This window comes from Papaver somniferum, chromosome 1 (assembly GCF_003573695.1).
Source record: "Papaver somniferum cultivar HN1 chromosome 1, ASM357369v1, whole genome shotgun sequence".
Lineage (NCBI taxonomy): Eukaryota > Viridiplantae > Streptophyta > Magnoliopsida > Ranunculales > Papaveraceae > Papaver > Papaver somniferum.
Window position 1 is genome coordinate 246,759,282 of NC_039358.1, and position 20,191 is coordinate 246,779,472.

The 20,191-nt window shown below is 37.4% G+C and overlaps 1 protein-coding gene across 1 annotated transcript; it reads left to right on the forward strand.

The window, feature by feature from the left end:
- Positions 1 to 1,404: 1,404 nt before the first annotated feature.
- LOC113276092 (fatty alcohol:caffeoyl-CoA acyltransferase-like) lies at positions 1,405 to 12,511 on the forward strand. The gene is made up of 3 exons (XM_026525680.1): positions 1,405 to 1,691; positions 11,693 to 11,969; positions 12,083 to 12,511. The coding sequence occupies exons 1-3, from the start codon at positions 1,405 to 1,407 to the stop codon at positions 12,509 to 12,511; spliced, it is 993 nt and encodes a 330-aa protein (XP_026381465.1).
- Positions 12,512 to 20,191: the final 7,680 nt, after the last annotated feature.

Sequence of the window (20,191 nt, forward strand, 5' to 3'; positions counted from 1 at the left end):
CAGATCCAGCAGGTGCAAGAGGAAAACAACCTCAGGAATTATGACGAGGTAAGTGTTCATATCACAGATACAAATACAGCAGAGGAAGACGGGCAAAGAACCATGGAAGAAGGACCAATAGGAGATAATGAAGACATTATGATGATAGAGCAACTCAGGCAAACAATAGATGAAAAAATAAGAAGAGACACGCGCGAACTTGACACAGCAGAATGATGAGTTGAGAGAGGAAAACCACAGATTACAAGAGCATAGGTCAAGAACCACATCAAAGAAAACGCGTGCGAGCTCAAGATCAAGAACAAGTAGGAGCACGTCCAGGCAAAGTAGATCTGATCGAAGAGATGACGCACATGAACAACTTTTAAATAACAATTTTATTGACCATTTCCATGTAGGCGATAATATACAGGAGGAGCGCGGTCGTTACCGGGAGAGCAACAACCCAATGACGACAAATATGTCCAAGAAGGAGAAAATAACAGCGCACTAGGAAATCAAAGGGATGAACGGCAAGAGAGGCATGAAGAATATGACCGCACCCATGATGACCAAAGACAAGAAGATGACGCATAGAAAGCAAGGATGATACTCCATGAAAGAGAAATGTTGCATAACCAACGCAACCATGAAGAAGAAGAAAGGAATAATGACGCTCAGGTACATGCAAGGAATGAAAGAGAAAGACGCAGAAGAAGAAGAGAAGACGCAGAAGAGCGAGAGATTCAGGAAGCAATACGACAAAATAGGCATGAAAACAGATTAAGGAAAGCAAGATTGAAAAGACCGATGCAGCAAAATCAACTAATGAATGAAACAATTCTAAGAGATCTAGCAGAATTAAGAGTAATGATGACAACGAGAAGAGATGGAGGAAGGAGACAATTAGATGAGGCAATTGAAGAAGCGGGAAAAAAATCATTCGCAAAACAAATACAACTATCTGTAGTACCATCTAAATGCACTTTACCTGTATTTACTAACATCTTTGATGGGAATACATGTGCAATACAACACATTAGAGCATACAGCAGATCTCTGTTATAGTGGGAGGAAAATGATGAGGTACGATGTAAGTATTTCCCTTCGAGCTTCACAAGGGAGGCTTTATAATGGGTCAAAGGATTTCCGGTAGGAACCATCAGATCATTCCATAACTTACAAAGCATCTTCGTGGGATAATACGCTAGCAATAACATGCTACGACCAAGGATAGAGAAGGTATTCAACTTCAGGAAGAGAACCAATGAAAGCTTACACAACTTATCAACACGCTGGAGAACCATGTGCAGCGAAATTGTAGGAAGAGTAGATGAAAGAAATTTCATATTAGCTTTCATTAACTCGCTTTTCCCAACAGATTTGTTATACACTCAGATTTTCAGAATGAAAGATACCATAACAATGACAGAGCTGTGTGAGTACCAAGAAGAGTACAATGCTATTGAAGACAAACAGAGAGACATGGAATCGTACCCAATGGCGGTTGCAAACGTAAAGGAAAGAAATGCAAGCTTATTACCAAGAACAACAAATGTTGTTGGAAGCACCTCGCAAGGAAGCCATGGAAAGGACGTAAAAGAAGATAAGCAAAAGCAAGTAGCAATGAGCAGTAGAGATCAAGAAATGTGTGAAAGAGAATACCTAGAAAGACAATGTAACAATTCTGCAGGTAATAACAAGATTCCCAGGTTTGATAACCAAGTAGAAGGGTATGGAGGACAAAAAAGATATTACCATCAAGGACCAGGTGGAAACAACAAAGTATACGAAGATATCAAGATGCCTCATTTGAATACTGCAATAGACTAGATATGGAAGGCAGTGATCATAATGAAAGAAATACCCGCACCACAAAATCTAGTAAAAGAGCCACCATCAGGAAGAAGAAGCAGCGAGTTTTGTGCATATCATCGATTTCATGGGTACAACACCAATAATTGTCGAAATATTCAAATAATCATATTAAAGATGATTGATAAAGGAAAATTAAATCATTTGTTAGCCACACAACAGCAAAACCTACCACCACCACTAAAAGGACAAGGACAAGGAATGAAGGCATGAAGGAAAACATATCTAATTGAATTAGGATTGAAAGCTAAAAATCTCTATTGCAATTTGATGTAATATTTTAATGTGGTAAGTAAAAGTTCGTTGCTCGGACTTGTAAAGATTTAAAAATAGAGATATATACAAAAAATATGTCACAAGATCAAGAGATACCAGGACTCAAGATTCCACCATTAATCATTCACACGATTCATATATTTATTCCAAACAATTATAGCTTTAATAATATTGACCCTTATTCTTGCCAAGGTAGATTTTTAGAAGATTGATTTTAAATCACTAGCATGATGCATCAAAAGCACTTAGACCAAGCATACATCAGCATACGATATAACAACCAATTAAGAAAAGTCATAAAACAATTAATAAAAGTGCAAGTAGTCATAAAAGAATTAAATATAACTACCACATGCATGAAAAATGGCTTCCTTCATCATCCCAGTATTGGGGTTTAGCTCCTCATATCAAAAACATGATCAAAAGATTTATTCATGGCTTAATAGGTGTTTTTATTAAAGAAATAAGATGAAACAGAAATTCGCAACGCTGTAAAGCGTCACTGTTACAAAAACCAGATGATGTTGTTTATAAACGATACTTTCGATATTCTGTAGAAGAACGACAGTTTGTTTCTGCTGTATACACTGTTGAAGAATGACTGACTCTGCGACTCCGTTCTTCCTCTTCGTCTTCCTCCTCGAGCAGCAACAACAGGTATGTTTTCTGAACTTCGTTTCTCTGCGTTCCAAGTGACCCTAACCCTCTTGATATCTTCTCTGGGACTCATAACAACTTATATATAGCCAACAACTTCCATAAATCCCGAGAAAATCTCTTGATATTTTTTTCTTCTTTTCACACGTAAGTTACGGGATTTTCCTGTTAAATCTCTTTACTCGTCTTCTAAATTTGGTAATCAATCCTGGAAGAATCCAAGCACAATATCCTCTCCAAACTTATACGTAACTTCCAACCAAATTGTCCCGAGAAACTTTCTTCTTTTCCTGTTTCTTCGAAAAGCTTATTTCCTGTTTAATCGTGCTACACATGATACAACCCAATTCGATTGATTCTATCACCTATACCAACATTGGATTTCCAAAACAGGCTTAGCCCATGAGAATCAGCTTTTGAATCTCGTTAGAAGCCCACCAAATCATCAACCCTAAACTATCAGACGTGAAACAATTTTTCCCGCCAACTTCAAATATTTGAATTTTGAAGATGGTGTCCCCCTATCCAATTCAGGGGTGCGAATAGCAATTGGGTTGAAATAAAATTCTTGTGGTGGAAATAACCAAAACTTGGGTGCCTTTAGTAATTTTTCTGGGATGTTTTGCACACTTTTTCGGGGTTCCTCTGGGGTATTTCTGGGGTACTTCCGGTACACTTCTGGGGCGCTTCCGGTACGTCATCTACGAAGGTCCAAATGCCACATTTTTAGCCAAGTTTGCCGCAAAACCTTATTTTTCCAAAAACACCTACAAATAAATAAAATAACCAAATAAGTACAAAATCGAGCACTAACACTATATACAATTGAGATATATTAGACACATAAATGCGTCTATCACAATTCAATAATTCATTCATTCAAAAGCATAAAGGATTTTCACGATAACGTATTAAGCCGAGTATATGTTAGAGATGATGATGGAAAATAGATATTTAACTTGGCGAAGGTGTCGAAACTCAAGGATTGGAAAAAACAACCAATCACATTCAAGACAGAAGAAGTACCAGGAGGAGGAGAACTACATGAAATCCCATTGGTAGTCATGTTGAAAATCATACCAAGAGAAAGAATGAAAGGAAAAGAAGATAATGACGCGAACGCATGGGCAATAAATAAGATACTGATTAATTCTGGCAGTTCAGTAGATATTTTGTTTTATCACGCGTATATGACCATGGGGGGGAAAAGATGAAGACCTTATTCCTTCAACTTACAAAATCTATGGCTTCAACGGTTCAGCTAATAATCCAAAAGGGGAAGTTACCATGCGAATCCCACTTAAAACAATAACAACAGAAATAACCTTTAGCGCCGTTGACGTAGAGTCTCTATATCACCATGGCCTTGATAGGTACACCATGGCTACACAACATTCTGGGAGTTGCCTCTACCTATCACCAATGCATCAAACTCCCACTACCTCAAGGCATAGGAATAATCAGAGGAGATTCCGCAGAAGCCAAAGTCTGTAATGGAATAGATGTTGAGAAGACTGAAGGACGTGCAAATAAAAGAACAAATTGGAAGGAGGGTGAAAGAAAAGAAATATTAATATTTGATCTAGTGACCAAGAGAGGGGAAATGAATCATTTTTATACTGGGCGGAATTGTTGAAGAACAAAGAAAATAGGGGTGTAGAAAAAGAAAAAGGTGTGGCTGATACAAATCTTAATTACACTAAGGCGGCAGCCTTCACATCAGTTCATAACCAAAACAAGAGCGTCAAACAAAATGAATTCCATCCAGGAGAACTGGTACTGGGCGTAATACCGCACTATAAGAAGGGGAGAAATGCTATAGGAAGGAATATATGGGACGAATCATACGCGGTCAAGAAAGATATTGGGAATGGAATGTATGAGTTAACAGAAGAAAAAAAACAAGGTGAGGAAGAAGAAGTCAACCAGCCATGGAACCAAATGTACCTGAAGAAGTATTATCCTTAGACAATGCGGCAATAATCTCACATTTTAAGAAAGTAACTACAGAAGGCAAGCAAAACTATTTAAAGATATGGAGTCTTTATACTAAGCGAATAAATGAAGAAAGAAAAAATCTACAATGTGCGAATCAAAGATATTAATGAAAATGAAACCTTTATTTCTTCAAAAATCAAATATTTCATAAAAGATACAATTAGAAGAATGAGGAAACAATAAGACCTCATTAATAAGACCTCAATAGGAGAAAATAAAAATTAAAACCTCTAATTAGGGAGTCTAGGCATCCAATTGTGGCGTGCACCCTAGTTCGCGTAAAAGTAAGAGGCAACAATAAGACCTAATGCGCGTCATTATTGGGGAAAACCTAGAATGCATGACTCGGGCGAAAGCCATACCCTCCCTGGAACCTGAGTCATGGAGAATAGGGGAGACACGAAAGCCTATCGGGAAGAAACTCCTTAGTCGAAATACTAAGGTACTAAGCTCTCTCCTAAGGAGTGAAGAAACTCGATCATAGCGTCGCGGTACACGTTTGAGTCAAGAGTGCTGGGGCGTACCTGGACATTCTTGAAAAGTCCTGAATATGATGCACTCATCCCTCAAGAAACATCACTAGGGTGTGATCTCGAACGAGATCAGGAAAACAGCTGATTGTCGGCATAACCGGACGGTAAGAGCCCACCCTAATCTGGTAGGGGTAAGCTTCCTTGAAGGGGCAGTCAGGGGGAATATAAGTGCGGAACCATCTATTAGGGAGCTGAATTGTGTCAAAAGACGTCAATATCATGGGGGCTATGACTCAAGGGAGGGTAAAGGCATGTCGTATTTATGAGTCAATATATCCTGCATAGGCAATAATATGAAAGATCAATGGGTCTGTTTGTACCCTAATATTTCACACATAAAATGGGCTCACTTGGGTATAATATGCTCCTCATATTAGCCGAATATAGGCAAATTGGACCATAAAAGCACTCTATGTGCAAGCCCATGTGCAACAAACTAAAAATAGCTAGTCAGGCCTCACAAGCATTATACATGGAAGCCCAAGTGAAAATGTCCAAGTCAAGACAAAGAGGTGCCAGCCACGTCAGCAGGTCCGTCCAACCAGCATCGACCACGTCACCAGGATAGGCACGATCAACGGAAAACTGTAAAGTGACATCAGTATGACGTCAACAGATGCTAATACCGTCAGAATACTCTTTTACCGTCACTAATATCGTCGTAAGATTCCATTACCATTGGAATATTCCGTTATCATCCGACGTTGTTAGCCATCAGCAAATCTGGTTCATTCATTCATAACGCCGTTAGATTGTCGTTATCGTTACCATCCACGATGTCAGCATGACATCATAAGGTTGTGTCACGATGACGTCATATACACCTGTAATATGTTCCGGAAACGGTGAAAGCAGCAGGTGGTCGTCGACGGTGGAAGACGGACTTTCCCGGTTGCCTTGTCCGGCTGCTATGCCCGACATCTGTACCGAGTTCCGTTCGACAACAGCGATTGTGTTCCTGTGTTACGTGGAGTAACTTATATTCATAACCCTCGGATGTTTGCGTCCCACTTCTGTACAACTGAAAGATATTTCCACCCTGAGCCGAGCCAAGCTACGCTGAGCCAGTTGGCCGAGTTGCAAGCTAGTCAATAAGCTCGGGATATTTCCGCTCTATTCTGTTGGGCTTGCAGATTTATATGCCCCTATGGGCTTAAGCACTTTATTCTGCTTGGGCTTGACATTACGTACCTATTTGTTTGGGCCAACCCTTAGCACCATTTTTCTTGGTTAATTCCATAACTCTAGAGGAAGTTTCTGGAAACATCCAAAAGTAGTTCAGTAATTAAACCGAAAGCTTTTTTTTCAATGACGCCTGGAAACATCGAGGCGCAACCGACATCCAAAAGTAGACTTGTGAATCAATGACGCCATTGAAGTTGATTTTTTAAATTAAACCGAAAGCTTTTTTTTCATCTTCTGAGGTATAAGAAGAAGCCATCTTCTTTTTCTGATAAATCCTTGAGTATGTATGTATGATTATATATATATATATATATATAATCGATTAGGAAACTAGGTTAATCCTGTTTACTCTCAATTAGGAAACCAGGTTTATTCCTCAATTAGGAAACCAGGGTATTCCTGTTTATTCTCAATTAAAAATCCATAAGGTATTCATGTTTATTCTCAATTATGAATCCAAGGTTATTCCTCAATTAGGAAACCAGTAATTGGAGACTGACTCATTAAGTTATAGTTTTTATTAATGACATTGAATTAGGTTGAAGTTTTTTAATTGGTTTATGTCCTAGTGAATAGTGTATTATGAATGGGAGCGACGATATCATCAGCGGGGTTGTGATGAAAACATTATTCGTATTTGTTGTGCTCAGACTGGCTGGCGTCTCAGGGATATATATTTCTTTAGAGGTAAATATCAATATTTTTTTTTTTTGTCTGTTCAATTTATATTTTGGAGGACATGTGAAATTCAACTTGAGAGGTAAGTTGCATCTTAATAAGGAAGAAGTCTCTTCTGTGGTCATGTATAATAGCACCGATGTAAACTTTGTCGGAACTTTAGTTTTTCAAGTAACTTAAAGATGCCTTCTAGGGATTAGGGAACTGCTGTTAACATAGTACTTAATTCAATTATCTTGAAACATTTCAATTATCCATGAAGGCACGAAAAAACAAACTATGGCATGAAAGCACAAACAAATGTTGTTTCAACCGTTATTTAGGATACTCTGAGGATTTGGAAAGTTACCAACTTCTTAATACTTTTTATCATACGTTTCTTCTTAAGTTGTGCAGCATAAATTATTTGGTTTCAATGTTATAAAGTAGATTTTATTTGGAAAACATATAATACATACGTGTAAAAAACTGGATAAAAGGGCGTTCAGATCTCTTTCGCACAAGGTCATCAAAACTTCAGAGACGGTCTTGGTTATAACCAGATTTCACAGTTGAGTCTTGCGACTCTTACCACACAAGAAAAACCTTATAATAAAGTACCTAATTGTTATTATGTAATAAATAGCTATTGGACGCACTGTCGATCCAGATTATATTATCAGATTTATTTCCCTTGTTCGCGCTATAAGTGGTCTGAACTCATAATTTCATTACATCTACCATCTATTTCTTTTTTTCTCATCTATCGACTATTAGATTTGGAATTTTTATAAGTTTTCTTTTGTGTTAAATTTTGAATCAATCTTTAGCTCTTGTGATATTTTTTTATTTGGTATACTTTTTCAAAGTAGTATTCAATTTTGGAAAGTGGTTATTTTCTATCAATCATAGACTGTTGGTAGAATTTTAAAGTTTTGTTTAGTTTTTCAACATCAGAAGTTTTGTAAAATGTATTTAGAATATTACCGCAACTACATCCTCATTATGATTACTCTTTATTTCTGAAGATATTATGAAAAACACGAGATTTACTGAAGCATCTAGTGAAAAATTCTTAACATTTCTTTCTTTACACAAAAATATCAACCCTGTTTCACATATTTTTTTTCCCTTATATAGTCAAATATCAAGTGGATGAAAAGTATTTACAGTTATTTACATCTAATTACACCTAATAAAGTCTTTTTTTCTTCACTTATTTCGGTTATCCTTACACAATCTTATCTTTTGCTGTCGCATCAATGTTAATAAGTCAAACTTGTTCTCGGAAGTGATATCACGCTTTCCCGTGAACCTTATCTTTTTTCCAATGCGATGTCACACTTTTCGTGTGAACCTTATTTGCTTTCGTGTGAGATATCCTCAGGATTTCCGTCTTTTTTCTTTTAAGATCTTCACCTAATTAAAGGGTTATCGCGCTTTTAATCTTTTAACCACATCCCTTCTTTATTCGCATAAAGCATTATGGAGTACGATTCATGCATCCACATATTGTCTCTTCTCGCACTCATATGACAGGGTAAGAATGATGCGAGAACTATGATCATCTTTATGATTATCAACACAATCCCTTATTTTTTGCGTAATCGTCTGCACGTGTTGTGACCCGCTCTTTTTGACCGATACGTCTTTACTTTCTCCTGCTTTTGACTGGTAATTGCCTTAACCATTTCGATGTGCTGATGAACCTTCAATGCTTGTTGAGGAATCTTGATTCTTCGCAGAAGAATCCTTGGTGGTACGCTTCAAAGGGGTAAGATTTGTGACAATGGTGGTTTCCTTAGCATGAATCTCAATATTTGGAGTCACCTTGTATGTGCTTCATTGGTATCGGTGGAAACTACGGGCAATTCATCGATGGGGCGAAGAAGAACGCTTAGAATAGGCGTTTTTCCCTTCGTATTTCGTCAAGGATACTTGACCACTCGATGCACGCTTTATAGAGACACGAGTTAGATTAATACTTGAATCAATCTCGGGAGTGCGGCGTTGCCTTTTGGGTTTATGTGAATTCCTCTCGTAGACTCCTCCCTTCAAAAATCAAAGCAGATAAGAAATAAAGACAACAATGTTGTTTAAAGGGAATCATGCGAGATGGTATTTTTTTTACCTCTTTGGTTTTTGAAGAAGATGTCTTGCGAGAAACCTTTTGTTCCTTAGATAAATCTTCATCATCAGAACCCTGAAAAGCTATAAGATTAGAACTGCGAAAAAATAAATGCAAAGAAGAAAGTATAAATACGAAGATGATGAAGAAGAAAATACCGAGGCAGGAGCTTTCGTATAGCAAAAATACCAAGGTTGGTAGACTGATAGATGCATTTATGTGTCTAATATATCTCAATTGTATATATTATTAGTGCTCGATTTTGTACTTATTCGGGTATTTTATGTATTTGTAGGTGTTTTTGGAAAAATAAGATTTTGCGGTAAATTGGCTCAAAATGTGACATTTGAACTTCCATAGATAAAGTACCAGAAGCACCCCAGAAGTATGTTGGAGGCACCCCAGAAATGCCCCGGAGGAACCCTGAAAAAGTGTTGAAAACATCCCAGAAGAATTGCTAAAGGCACCCCTAAGTTGGATAAGAGGCACCCCATTTCGGGCATGTACTAAAGGGACACCGGAACTGGATTAGGGGGAGGTCAGTTTCTTCCTCAAATTTGAAAGAAAGGAAAAGGAATACGGTTACAAGGGACACCGGAACTGTACTAAAGGGACACCCCATTTCGCATCAATCATGCTTTATGCGAATGAAAAAGGAATACGGTTAAAAGAGTAGAAGCGTGATAACCCTTTAATTAGCCGAAGATCCTACAAGAAAGAAAGAAGGAGAATCCTGCGGATATCGCACAGAAAAGAAAATAAGATTCACATGAAAAATGTGACATCACATTGGAAAAAAGATAAGATTCACATAAAAAGCGTGATATCACCTCCGAGAAGAAGTTTGAGTTGTTAACATTGATGTGGTAGCAAAAGATAAGATTGTGTAAGGATAAACAAAATAATTAAAGAAAATAAGACTTTATAAGATGTAATTAGCTGTGATTAGTTGTAACTGGTTGTAAATATATAGATGTAATCCACTTGATATTTGATTATATAAAGGAAAAAAGAGTATGTAAAAACGGGTTGAGATTTTTATGATAAGAAAGAAATGTTAAGAGAGAAAGAGCTTGCGATTTTGTCAACTAAATGCTTAAGTAAATTTTGTGCTCTTCATCATATCTTCAGAAATAAAAAGCAATCATAATAGTTGCAGGATTGGAGTAACTACATACGGATCTGCTATGTGTGTGGATGTCGGATGCCCCCTAATAGACTAGTGCCCTTTAATGGATTATACTTAAAAAATGGTGCAATTAGATGCTCCTGCCATTTATACTTAAATGCATATTCATGTTATTTGACATCTATGCATCAAAAAACAAAAATATTCATACTTTATCATCGCGCTTGCAACTTATAGCAAGATGATAAATCTACAACACATATGGCAAGATCTTAGGACTACCTATATTTCTGATTGTTTTTATATGATATTTTCTCCGTTCATATTTATTGGATAAGATTGTATTTTACACAAATATTAAGAAATAGATAGAAAACAATTTTCTTCCCACAAATTTTTTTAACTACAATTTATTATTTGAATAATTAACAGTTCTTTATTTTTAGGGACCGATTACTATATAGGGATAAACAAAAAAAAAATTTATAAGAAATATTATCAACGAAGTTTGGATAAGAAAAAAATTCAATTTTATCATCTAAATCCAAACACACGAAGTAGATCTTTTACAATTCTAGTAATGGAATATATAGTTGAATGCATTTTTTCAAAAACATTTAGTGCAATTGTCATAGATAATCACCAAATGATTATAAACCATATGTGTGGATGGCCTCTGATTAGATCAGTGCACGCGCATGGAGAATCATAAATGCCACTCCTGGATATTATGCTTAAATGCTCCCGGATATTATTCTAAAATGCCGGATGGCCTCTGATTAAATGCTCCTGGATTTTATACTTAAATGCAGATTCATGTTGTTTATCGGTTATGCATCAAAAAGCAAATGGAAAATGATCTTTGTCATTACTTTCAATAGCAAGATGATGGATCTGCAACACGTAAGAACTTAAGATTGCTACATATAATGTTTGATGTATCATGCATCTCATAGCGTATATAAATTTCTTTCAAAGTTATAGCCCCAGATAGCACAGCTTTTATGTATCAAATATCGCTCTCTCAATCCCATTCCTTCAAAATCTCTGATACTATACGCTCTAAATATCTCTGAACTCGCCAAACAACTGCGCTTTGATATATCTCCCGTTGACAACAAGAAAGGTGTCCACTGAATTACCAGCTTGTGTTTCCAAGTCCCAACCGGTTCTAATCTGCCCGGAAAAACGAACTCCAAAACGTCCATTATATCTCTCTAACATAGATAATCTGAATTTTCTAAGGTATCATTTCGAACTCCTGTTTGCTTATAGAAAATCAGTTCCTATTGAAGATTTAAAATCTTCCCTTTCTGAAGTTCTTTTTCATTACTATCCATTGGTCGGAAGAATTAGAATTTGTTCAGAAGATGAAGACAGACTTGAAGTTGATTGTAATGGTAAAGGTGCTTTACTTGCTGAAGGATTCATGGATTTTACTGTTGATGAGTTTTTAAAAGATAATACATGGCTTAACATGGCCTGGAAGGATAAGCTCTTGTTTGAAGTTGATGCTCAAAGCGACTTGGATATTCCTCCTCTGGTGATTCAGGTGTCAATTTTTCTCTAGAATATTTTTAAACTGCAGATGTTTCAGTGATAGTCGCAAAATCAATAAACTGCAGATGTTTATTTTAATTCTTGAAATACATTATGATTATGTAGGTAACATATCTAAGCTGTGGAGGAATGTTGATGTGCATCTCCATGTATCACTGCATGGCCGATGGTGTTGGTGTATCAAAATTTCTGCATGATTGGGCACACCTACGTGGTAACCCAAACATGGATCTTCCTATTCCCCCCATCCACAATCGTGAACTTTTGAAACCTAGAAACCCTCTACAGATACCCTTCGATCACCCTGAATTCACAGACATAACTCAAGATTTTGATATTTCTAAGTATCTTAAATCTCAAACATTGGATCCTAGTTGTTTAACCATGACACAGTCACATATCCAACGTCTCAAAACTTTTTGTGAACCTTCACTAAAATGCAGCACATTTGAAGCACTTGCTGCACACGTCTGGCGCTGTTACGTTAAAGCCCTAAATTTACCTTCATCACTCATAGTCAAATGGGGAACTTAGGCGCAGGCCCAAAAAAATTTATTTTCTTAACGTCAGGCCCATAATTAATTTTGGATACTGTCGCACCCAAAGTTTTTTAGAAAATGCGTAGTTACTCTATTACCCTCAGCGGTTTCTTTTCTCCTCCTCCAAAAACTCTGTAACGGATTTGCAGAGTAAATTTCTTTCTCCATTTAAATCCTAGAAAATCAATTTCATACTCTAAAAAACCAACCTATAAACTACTTACAATTTACAAATCCTAGAAACAACATTTCGAAAAAAATGAAGAAACACAAACAAAATCAACATTTTATTTTCCTTTGATACTTTCACTTTCAGTTAACGAAAAATAAATGTGGATAACAAGTTATGCAGTACAAAAATAAATGTGGATAACACTGCATAACTAGTTATGTAGTACAACGAAAATGTGCATAACCAGTTATGCAGATGCATAACAAGTTATGCAGTACAAAAAAAAGTGCATAACTAGTTATGCAGATGCATCAAAGGTTATGCTTATCATAAATCACTGCAGATGCAAAAAAAATATGCATAACTAGTTATGCAGTACAAAGAAAATGTGCATAACAAGTTATGCAGTACAAAAAAAATGTGCATAACCAGTTATGCAGATGCATAACTTGTTATGTGGCACAAAAATAAATGTGCATAACCAGTTATGCAGATGCATAACAAGTTATGCAGTACAAAAAAAATGTGCATAACTAGTTATGCGGTACAAAGAAAATGTGCATAACTTGTTATGTGGCACAAAAAAATGTGCATAACCAGTTATGCAGATGCGTAAGACATTATGCAGTACAGAACAATGTGCATAACTAGTTATGCAGATGCATTGATGGTTTTCAAATAGTGATTGTAGTTGTAGTGGTAAACAGGGTCTTTTCAGACTTGTGAAGAAAACAATTTTTATAGATTTAAATTAAACAGGCAACTAAATAAAATAATTCAAAGTTTTGGAGAAAAATACCAAGACTAGGATTCCACCATTGACCAAATAAATAGTAACTCTAAATAATATTCATGCAATTTTATCTTTAAAAATAATTCTAATATTTGCCTCAAATATATTCTTGAAGTAATAGTTGTAATCAAAGAGTATAAAACATCAAAAGTATTTAAAACCCAGCATGCTTCATCAAATTAATTCACAACTATTCAATAAGAACTAATATTTCAATTCAATCCCATGCAAATAATCAAATAATAATAATATTGCAAATAAATAGTAAAATTAGAATTATACCAATTAATGTGGAACAATGGCTTCCTCCGTCGCCTTGGCTAATGGGGTTTAGCTCCTCATCCCAAAAACACACTCACAAGATGTATTCATGGCTAAATAAGTGTTTTTATTGATGATTATATGATGAAATAGGAATTAGCAACGCTGTAGAAGTGTTACAGCGTCACTGTTACAAATGGTGTAAGTGCTGAGAAGAAACGATAGAACTAAAGTGCTGTAAAAAAAACGACTGCTGGAAAGAACGATACAAGCCGAGTGTTGTAAACAACGACAAAGCGTGTTCTGGTTTTAAGACTGATGAAGAACGACTGCCTTAGCAGGTCTGTTCTTCCTCTTCTTCTTCCTCCTTGAACAGCAGCAGCAGCAGCAACAATCAATGGTATCTTCCTCGTTTCGGCTCTGAACTCTCTCCTATTTCTCTCTAAACTTTTCTAACCCCTCTAAGACTCGAAAACCACCTGTTTATAGCTCAAAATAGTCCCTTAAATTCGATCAAATCTCTCATTTCTATTATCTTCCAGTTGGAACGATAATCCGTTCTCCTTTGCTTTTTCACGCTCTGTTAGCTATTAAATAGGTACCAAACTCTTCTTAAGACGTGAACAAGACTAAATACATTAATTTCCAGCGTCAAACTCTCCCAAATATCTCTCACAAATCTTTGAAACTTGAACAGCAGCGTACGTGACCTGTTTGAGCTTTGATCTCTTCTTCCGGCTTATCCAGCCCAATTGGTTGGGTTAAATTGCTTGTAACAGGCCTGTTTAGTCATATCACACCCAATCCAACCAAAGTTAACGATTGAATATCCCTAGAATCACGTCAGAATCCGATCTCCAAATCTGCCAGTTCTGTAACATGCTTTCCGGCCAAAAATGCATTTTTGAAAACGTGAAGAAGGTGGGTGCCCTTATCCTGTGCTGTTCTCCCTTTAGCAGCTGCCTGGAAATAGGTCACCCCTTAGTAATTAGGTTACCCCTTATCCAAAATCGAGGGTCCGTATAGTGATTTCTCTGGGACATTTTCCGCACTTTTTTCGGGGTTCCTCCGGGGTATTCCTGGGGTACTTCCGGTACAATTCTGGGGGGCTTCCGGCACGTTATCAACGGAGGTCCAAATGCCGCATTTTTAGCCAATTTCGCCGCAAAAGCTTATTTCTCCAAAAACACCTACAAAGACATAAAATAACCAAATAAGTACAAAATCGAGCACTAACAATATAAACAATTGGGACAAATTAGACACGTAAATGCGTCTATCAAACACCCCCAAACTTATTATTTGCTAGTCCCGAGCAAATCAAAACTACAAAATAAAATCCTAACTCACTGTCGCAGGCATCGTCGATTGCATTTAGCGTATGCAATAAGCCTTTAAACCCCTAGGTGGCCCTACTGGCCGAGTTATGGTCTCGGGAGGGCTTACCAGAGATATACCCACAAAACCTGTACTCCTAATTGGTCACAAGTATCCAAAGAGCTATGAGGACATACATATTCTCAACCTATCTCCAAGTAAGTAGAATGCCAGAGAAATTAAAGGTGTCAGCTCTAAAGCTGACTGAAGAAAATGGGAGACACATCTGCACGACTGCTAGAGAAAGAGATATCCGCTATATAGCTAGATAAACATTGTAAGATGCGTCCGCTGCTTTACAGCTGGATAAGATTAGGAGAGAGATAAAAATGAAAGGGACATCTGCTATACAGCTGGACTAATTACGTGTGATGAGTTAAACCAGTGCTAGAAAGATCTTGTGTCAGATTGAAAGCATACTAACAAAGCAACCAAATGTATCTTTCTTCGACTCTCTCATAGTGCTCAGTAGAAACAACGTCTTCTTCGGTCTTCAACTGTTGATGATAAACTATCGAACCTCATAGAACCTTGACAATTAACTCTTCTCTTCAATTTCTTGCTTGACTTATAAATTTCTTCTTCTCTATGGCCTTATTGAACAAAAAGAACGTAATGATGTTTCATATCTTTTTTTTTTCTTTTAATTCATTTTTTCTTTTCTTTCTTTTTTTTTTCTTTTTTTTTTTTTCATTTTTTTTTTTAATAGAAAAAAAACAAGACAAAAATTTACATGGCCATGAGAGAAGGACTTTCAAAACTTGGCTCTTCGCAACTTGTGATGTCTTGGTATCATGGATTCTAACAACTTATCATTTGCTCTTGTAACTTCTTGTAACTAAGTCTTCAACTTTGATTTTTGAATTATTCTTTTCTATTGTCTTCTCCTTAAACGTCTTCACTTTTTCATAATTTTGATGTCGCTCCGCTTGTTGATGATGATAAGTTTCTACTGAGAGAGAGTCGCAATCCAGTAACTAAGACTACATTGTGAGGTTGCTTTGTCTTTCTGGCATTTCCTTGACCTACTTGCCTTTCCATCATGTATGGTTAGGTCCATCACGGTACCCTCTAAAAGAACAAGTTCTCTCCTGAATTTCAAGGATCTCAATGTCTTTTTCTCTAATGTCTCAATAAGTTGTTATCTCTAGCATTCCAATTTCTTTTTTCGGTGAGAAACATATGTAAACTTAGCTAACCGGATACCATGTGACGCTAGAAGTTTCAAAAGTGCAACTAAAAAGCTAACAAAAAGTTTCTTCCCCACCCCCAAACTTAAATCTAACATTGTCCTCAATGTTTCGCATGAAAGAACAGTACCAAAAATAAGTAACATGAGGAAATAGTAAAGAGAGAGTTCGGAAAGATAGTACCTGAGTGAAGTGAAACCAAAAACTGAATACAAAATTATACAACATACAAATCGCCTCGATGGTCAATCAAGGGTAAACAGGGTCCTCCAGAGGGACCTCCTCAACATCACCTGTAGGAAAAGGCTCTAAAAAGGGCTTCAATCGCTGACCGTTAACCTTCGAAGAACTACTACCATCCAGTGTCTCGATCTCAACAGCTCCATGAGGAAAAACAGTACGGACCACAAAAGGACCGGTCCACCGAGAAGTTTCCCGGGGAATAGATGCAAACGAGTGTCATACAGAAGAACTTTTTGACCTGGAGAAAATGACTTCCGTAATATGTTTCTATCATGCACAAGTTTCATTTTTTCTTATACTCCTTCGCACTATCGTAAGCATCTATACGAATCTCGTCCAACTCATTGAGCTGGAGTTTCCTATGGGCTCCTGCCTTGTCAAGTGAAAAATTTAGCTGCTTAACAGCCCAATAAGCTCTGTGTTCTAACTCAACAGGTAAGTGACATGCCTTGCCATAAACAAGCCGATAAGGCGACATTCCAATGGGGGTCTTAAACGCAGTACGGTAAGCCCATAAGGCATCAGTAAGCCTAGACGACCAGTCTTTCCGATTAGGATTAACTGTTTTCTCTAATATACGTTTTATCTCCCTATTGGAAACCTCTACCTGACCACTAGTCTGTGGATGACGGGGTAGCTACCTTATGTGTAATACCATATTTCTTCATCAGAAGCCTAAAAGTCCCATTACAAAAGTGCGACCCTCCATCACTAATTATAGCTCGCGGTGTACCAAAACGTGTAAGTATATTATTTTTCAAGAACTCAATCACAACCCTATGGTCATTGGTTTTACACGCAACCGCCTCAATCCACTTAGAGACATAGTCTACGGCGACAAGGATGTATAGGTTACCAAAAGAATTAGGAAACGGACCCATAAAGTCAATACCCCACACATCAAAGACCTCAACAATTAAAATAGGGTTCAAGGGCATCATGTTCCTACGGGAAATGGTTCCTAATTTCTGGCATCGTTCACAAGTAACGCAGTAACTGTGGGAGTCTTTAAACAACGAAGGCCAATAGAATCCACACTGCAATATCTTAGCAGCAGTTTTCTTAGCACTAAAGTGACCCCCACAAGCATGATCATGACAAAAGGAAATAATACTGGACTGGTCACTCTCAGGTATACATCTCCTAATAATCTGGTCTGGACAATACTTAAACAAATAAGGATCATCCCAAAAGAAGTGCTTAACCTCAGCTAAAAATCTAGAACGATCTTGTTTACCCCAATGTTGGGGCATTCGACCAGTAACAAGATAGTTCACTATATTCGCATACCAAGGTAATTGGGTAACAAAGAACAATTGTTCATCAGGAAAGCTATCCCTTATAGGAAGGGAATCATCTGGGGAACTAACAACTAGCCTAGACAAGTGATCTGCTACAACATTTTCGGCACCCTTTTTGTCTCTAATGTCTGGAGAAAACTCTTGCAACAACAGAATCCACCTAATCAATCTAGGTTTAGTATCCTTCTTAGACAAAAGATATTTTAAAGCAGCATGATCAGTATATATGATGATCTTAGAACCTAAGAGATAGGGTCTAAACTTGTCTAAGGCAAACACAATGGCTAATAGTTCCTTCTCGGTAGTGGTATAGTTCAACTGGGCATCATTCAGAGTTTTGCTAGCATAGTAAATCACATGAAGTAACTTATTTTCTCGCTGACCTAGCACAACACCAATAGCATAATCTGAAGCATCACACATGATCTCAAAGGGTAGGTTCCAGTTGGGTGCCTGGACTATGGGGGCGGTAGTGAGTAATGACTTAAGCTTCTCAAAAGCCTCTAAACAAGCATCATCAAAAAACTTAACATCTTTTGCAAGCAAATTGCAAAGAGGTCTAGACATCAAGCTAAAATCCTTAATGAAACGACGATAAAAACCAGCATGTCCTAAGAATGACCTAATATCTCTTACGGTTTTTGGGACCGGTAAAGTTTTAATAAGGTCAACTTTGGCTCTATCCACCTCTATACCCTTTGAAGATACAATATGCCCTAGAACAATTCCTGAACGAACCATAAAGTGACATTTCTCCCAATTAAGCACTAAATTCTTTTCCTTACACCTAGTCAAAACTAATGACAAATGATGCAAGCACTCATCGAAAGACGAACCAAACACTGAAAAATCATCCATAAAGACCTCTAAGAACCGTTCTACCCATGTCAGAAAATATGCTCATCATGCAACGCTGAAAAGTCGCAGGGGCATTACATAGCCCGAAAGGCATGCGTCTATACGCAAAGGTACCAAAGGGACAGGTAAAAGTGGTTTTCTCCTGGTCTTCTGGGGCAATAACGATCTGATTATATCCAGAGTAGCCATCTAAAAAGCAGTAGTGACTATGTCCAGCTAATCTCTCTAGCATCTGGTCGATGAAGGGAAGGGGAAAGTGGTCCTTCCTAGTGACCTTGTTCAATTTCCTATAGTCAATACAAACACGCCAACCCGTGGTCGGGTCGGGATTAACTCATTGTTATTATTCTGGACTACAGTAATACCAGATTTCTTGGGAACAACCTGAACGGGGCTGACCCACTTACTGTCTGAAATAGGGTAGATAAGCCTGCATCTAATAGCTTAAGAACCTCAGTTCGAACTACTTCTTTCATATTGGGGTTTAGTCGACGTTGCATCTCCCTAGAAGGTTTGGTGTCTTCCTCTAAATAGATCTGATGCATACAAACAGTAGGACTTATACCCTTAATGTCTGCTATGGTCCACCCTAAAGCTTCCTTGTTGTTTTGAAGGACGGTTACTAGCCTACTTTCCTGATCTATATCCAAGTCGGAAGAAACAATCACAGGTAAAGTCTCAGACGGGCCTAAAAACACATACTTCAGGGTATCTGGCAATGGTTTTAGGTCCAACTTAGGAGGCTCTTCTAAAGAAGGAACTAGGGTAGACTTAGAAACTGGTAGTGGTTCGAACTTAGGTTTCCATCCATTACTAGTATCTAACAAAGGGGTTGAATCTAACAAAGCATTCACCTCATTAATTACATTATCATCATCAAAATCAATCCCAAAGTGAGCTAGGCATTTTTCTAATGGATCTTCTAACAAAGTGTTTGGTAATGACTCCTCGACTAATGTTCCTATCATGTTCACCTCTTCTATATTCGAGTCATCTAGTTCAGAGGGTAGCTTACTAATATTAAAAATGTTCAGCTCAATAGTCATATTACCAAAAGACAAATTCATAATACCATTTCGACAGTTAATGATCGCATTGGATGTAGCTAAAAACGGGCGACCTAAAATCACTGGTATTTGGTTCTCTGGGTCAGGGACAGGTTGGGTATCTAGGATAACAAAATCCACTGGATAAATAAACTTGTCAACCTCTATGAGAACATCCTCGATCACACCACGAGGAATTTTAACGGACCTATCAGCTAACTGAAGTGTCATCTGGGTAGGTTTCATCTCACCAAGTCCTAGCTTAAGGTACACATGATATGGAAGTAAATTCACACTGGCTCCTAAGTCAAGCAAAGCTTTCTCAACACGGTACTTACCTATTGTACAAGCAATGGTAGGGGACCCTGGGTCTTTATACTTAGGAGTAGTGGTATTCTGAATAATAGAACTCACATGACTAGCTATGAAGGCTT

What these genes read in the sequence shown, in the direction of transcription:
- LOC113276092 (XM_026525680.1), top strand. Translation starts at nt 1,405, where the DNA reads ATGACAGAGCTGTGTGAGTACCAAGAAGAGTACAATGCTATTGAAGAC. An exon ending in GGTAATAACAAGATTCCCAG is followed by an intron (nt 1,692 to 11,692) that starts GTTTGATAACCA and finishes GTTTGCTTATAG; the next exon opens with AAAATCAGTTCCTATTGAAG. An exon ending in TTCCTCCTCTGGTGATTCAG is followed by an intron (nt 11,970 to 12,082) that starts GTGTCAATTTTT and finishes ATGATTATGTAG; the next exon opens with GTAACATATCTAAGCTGTGG.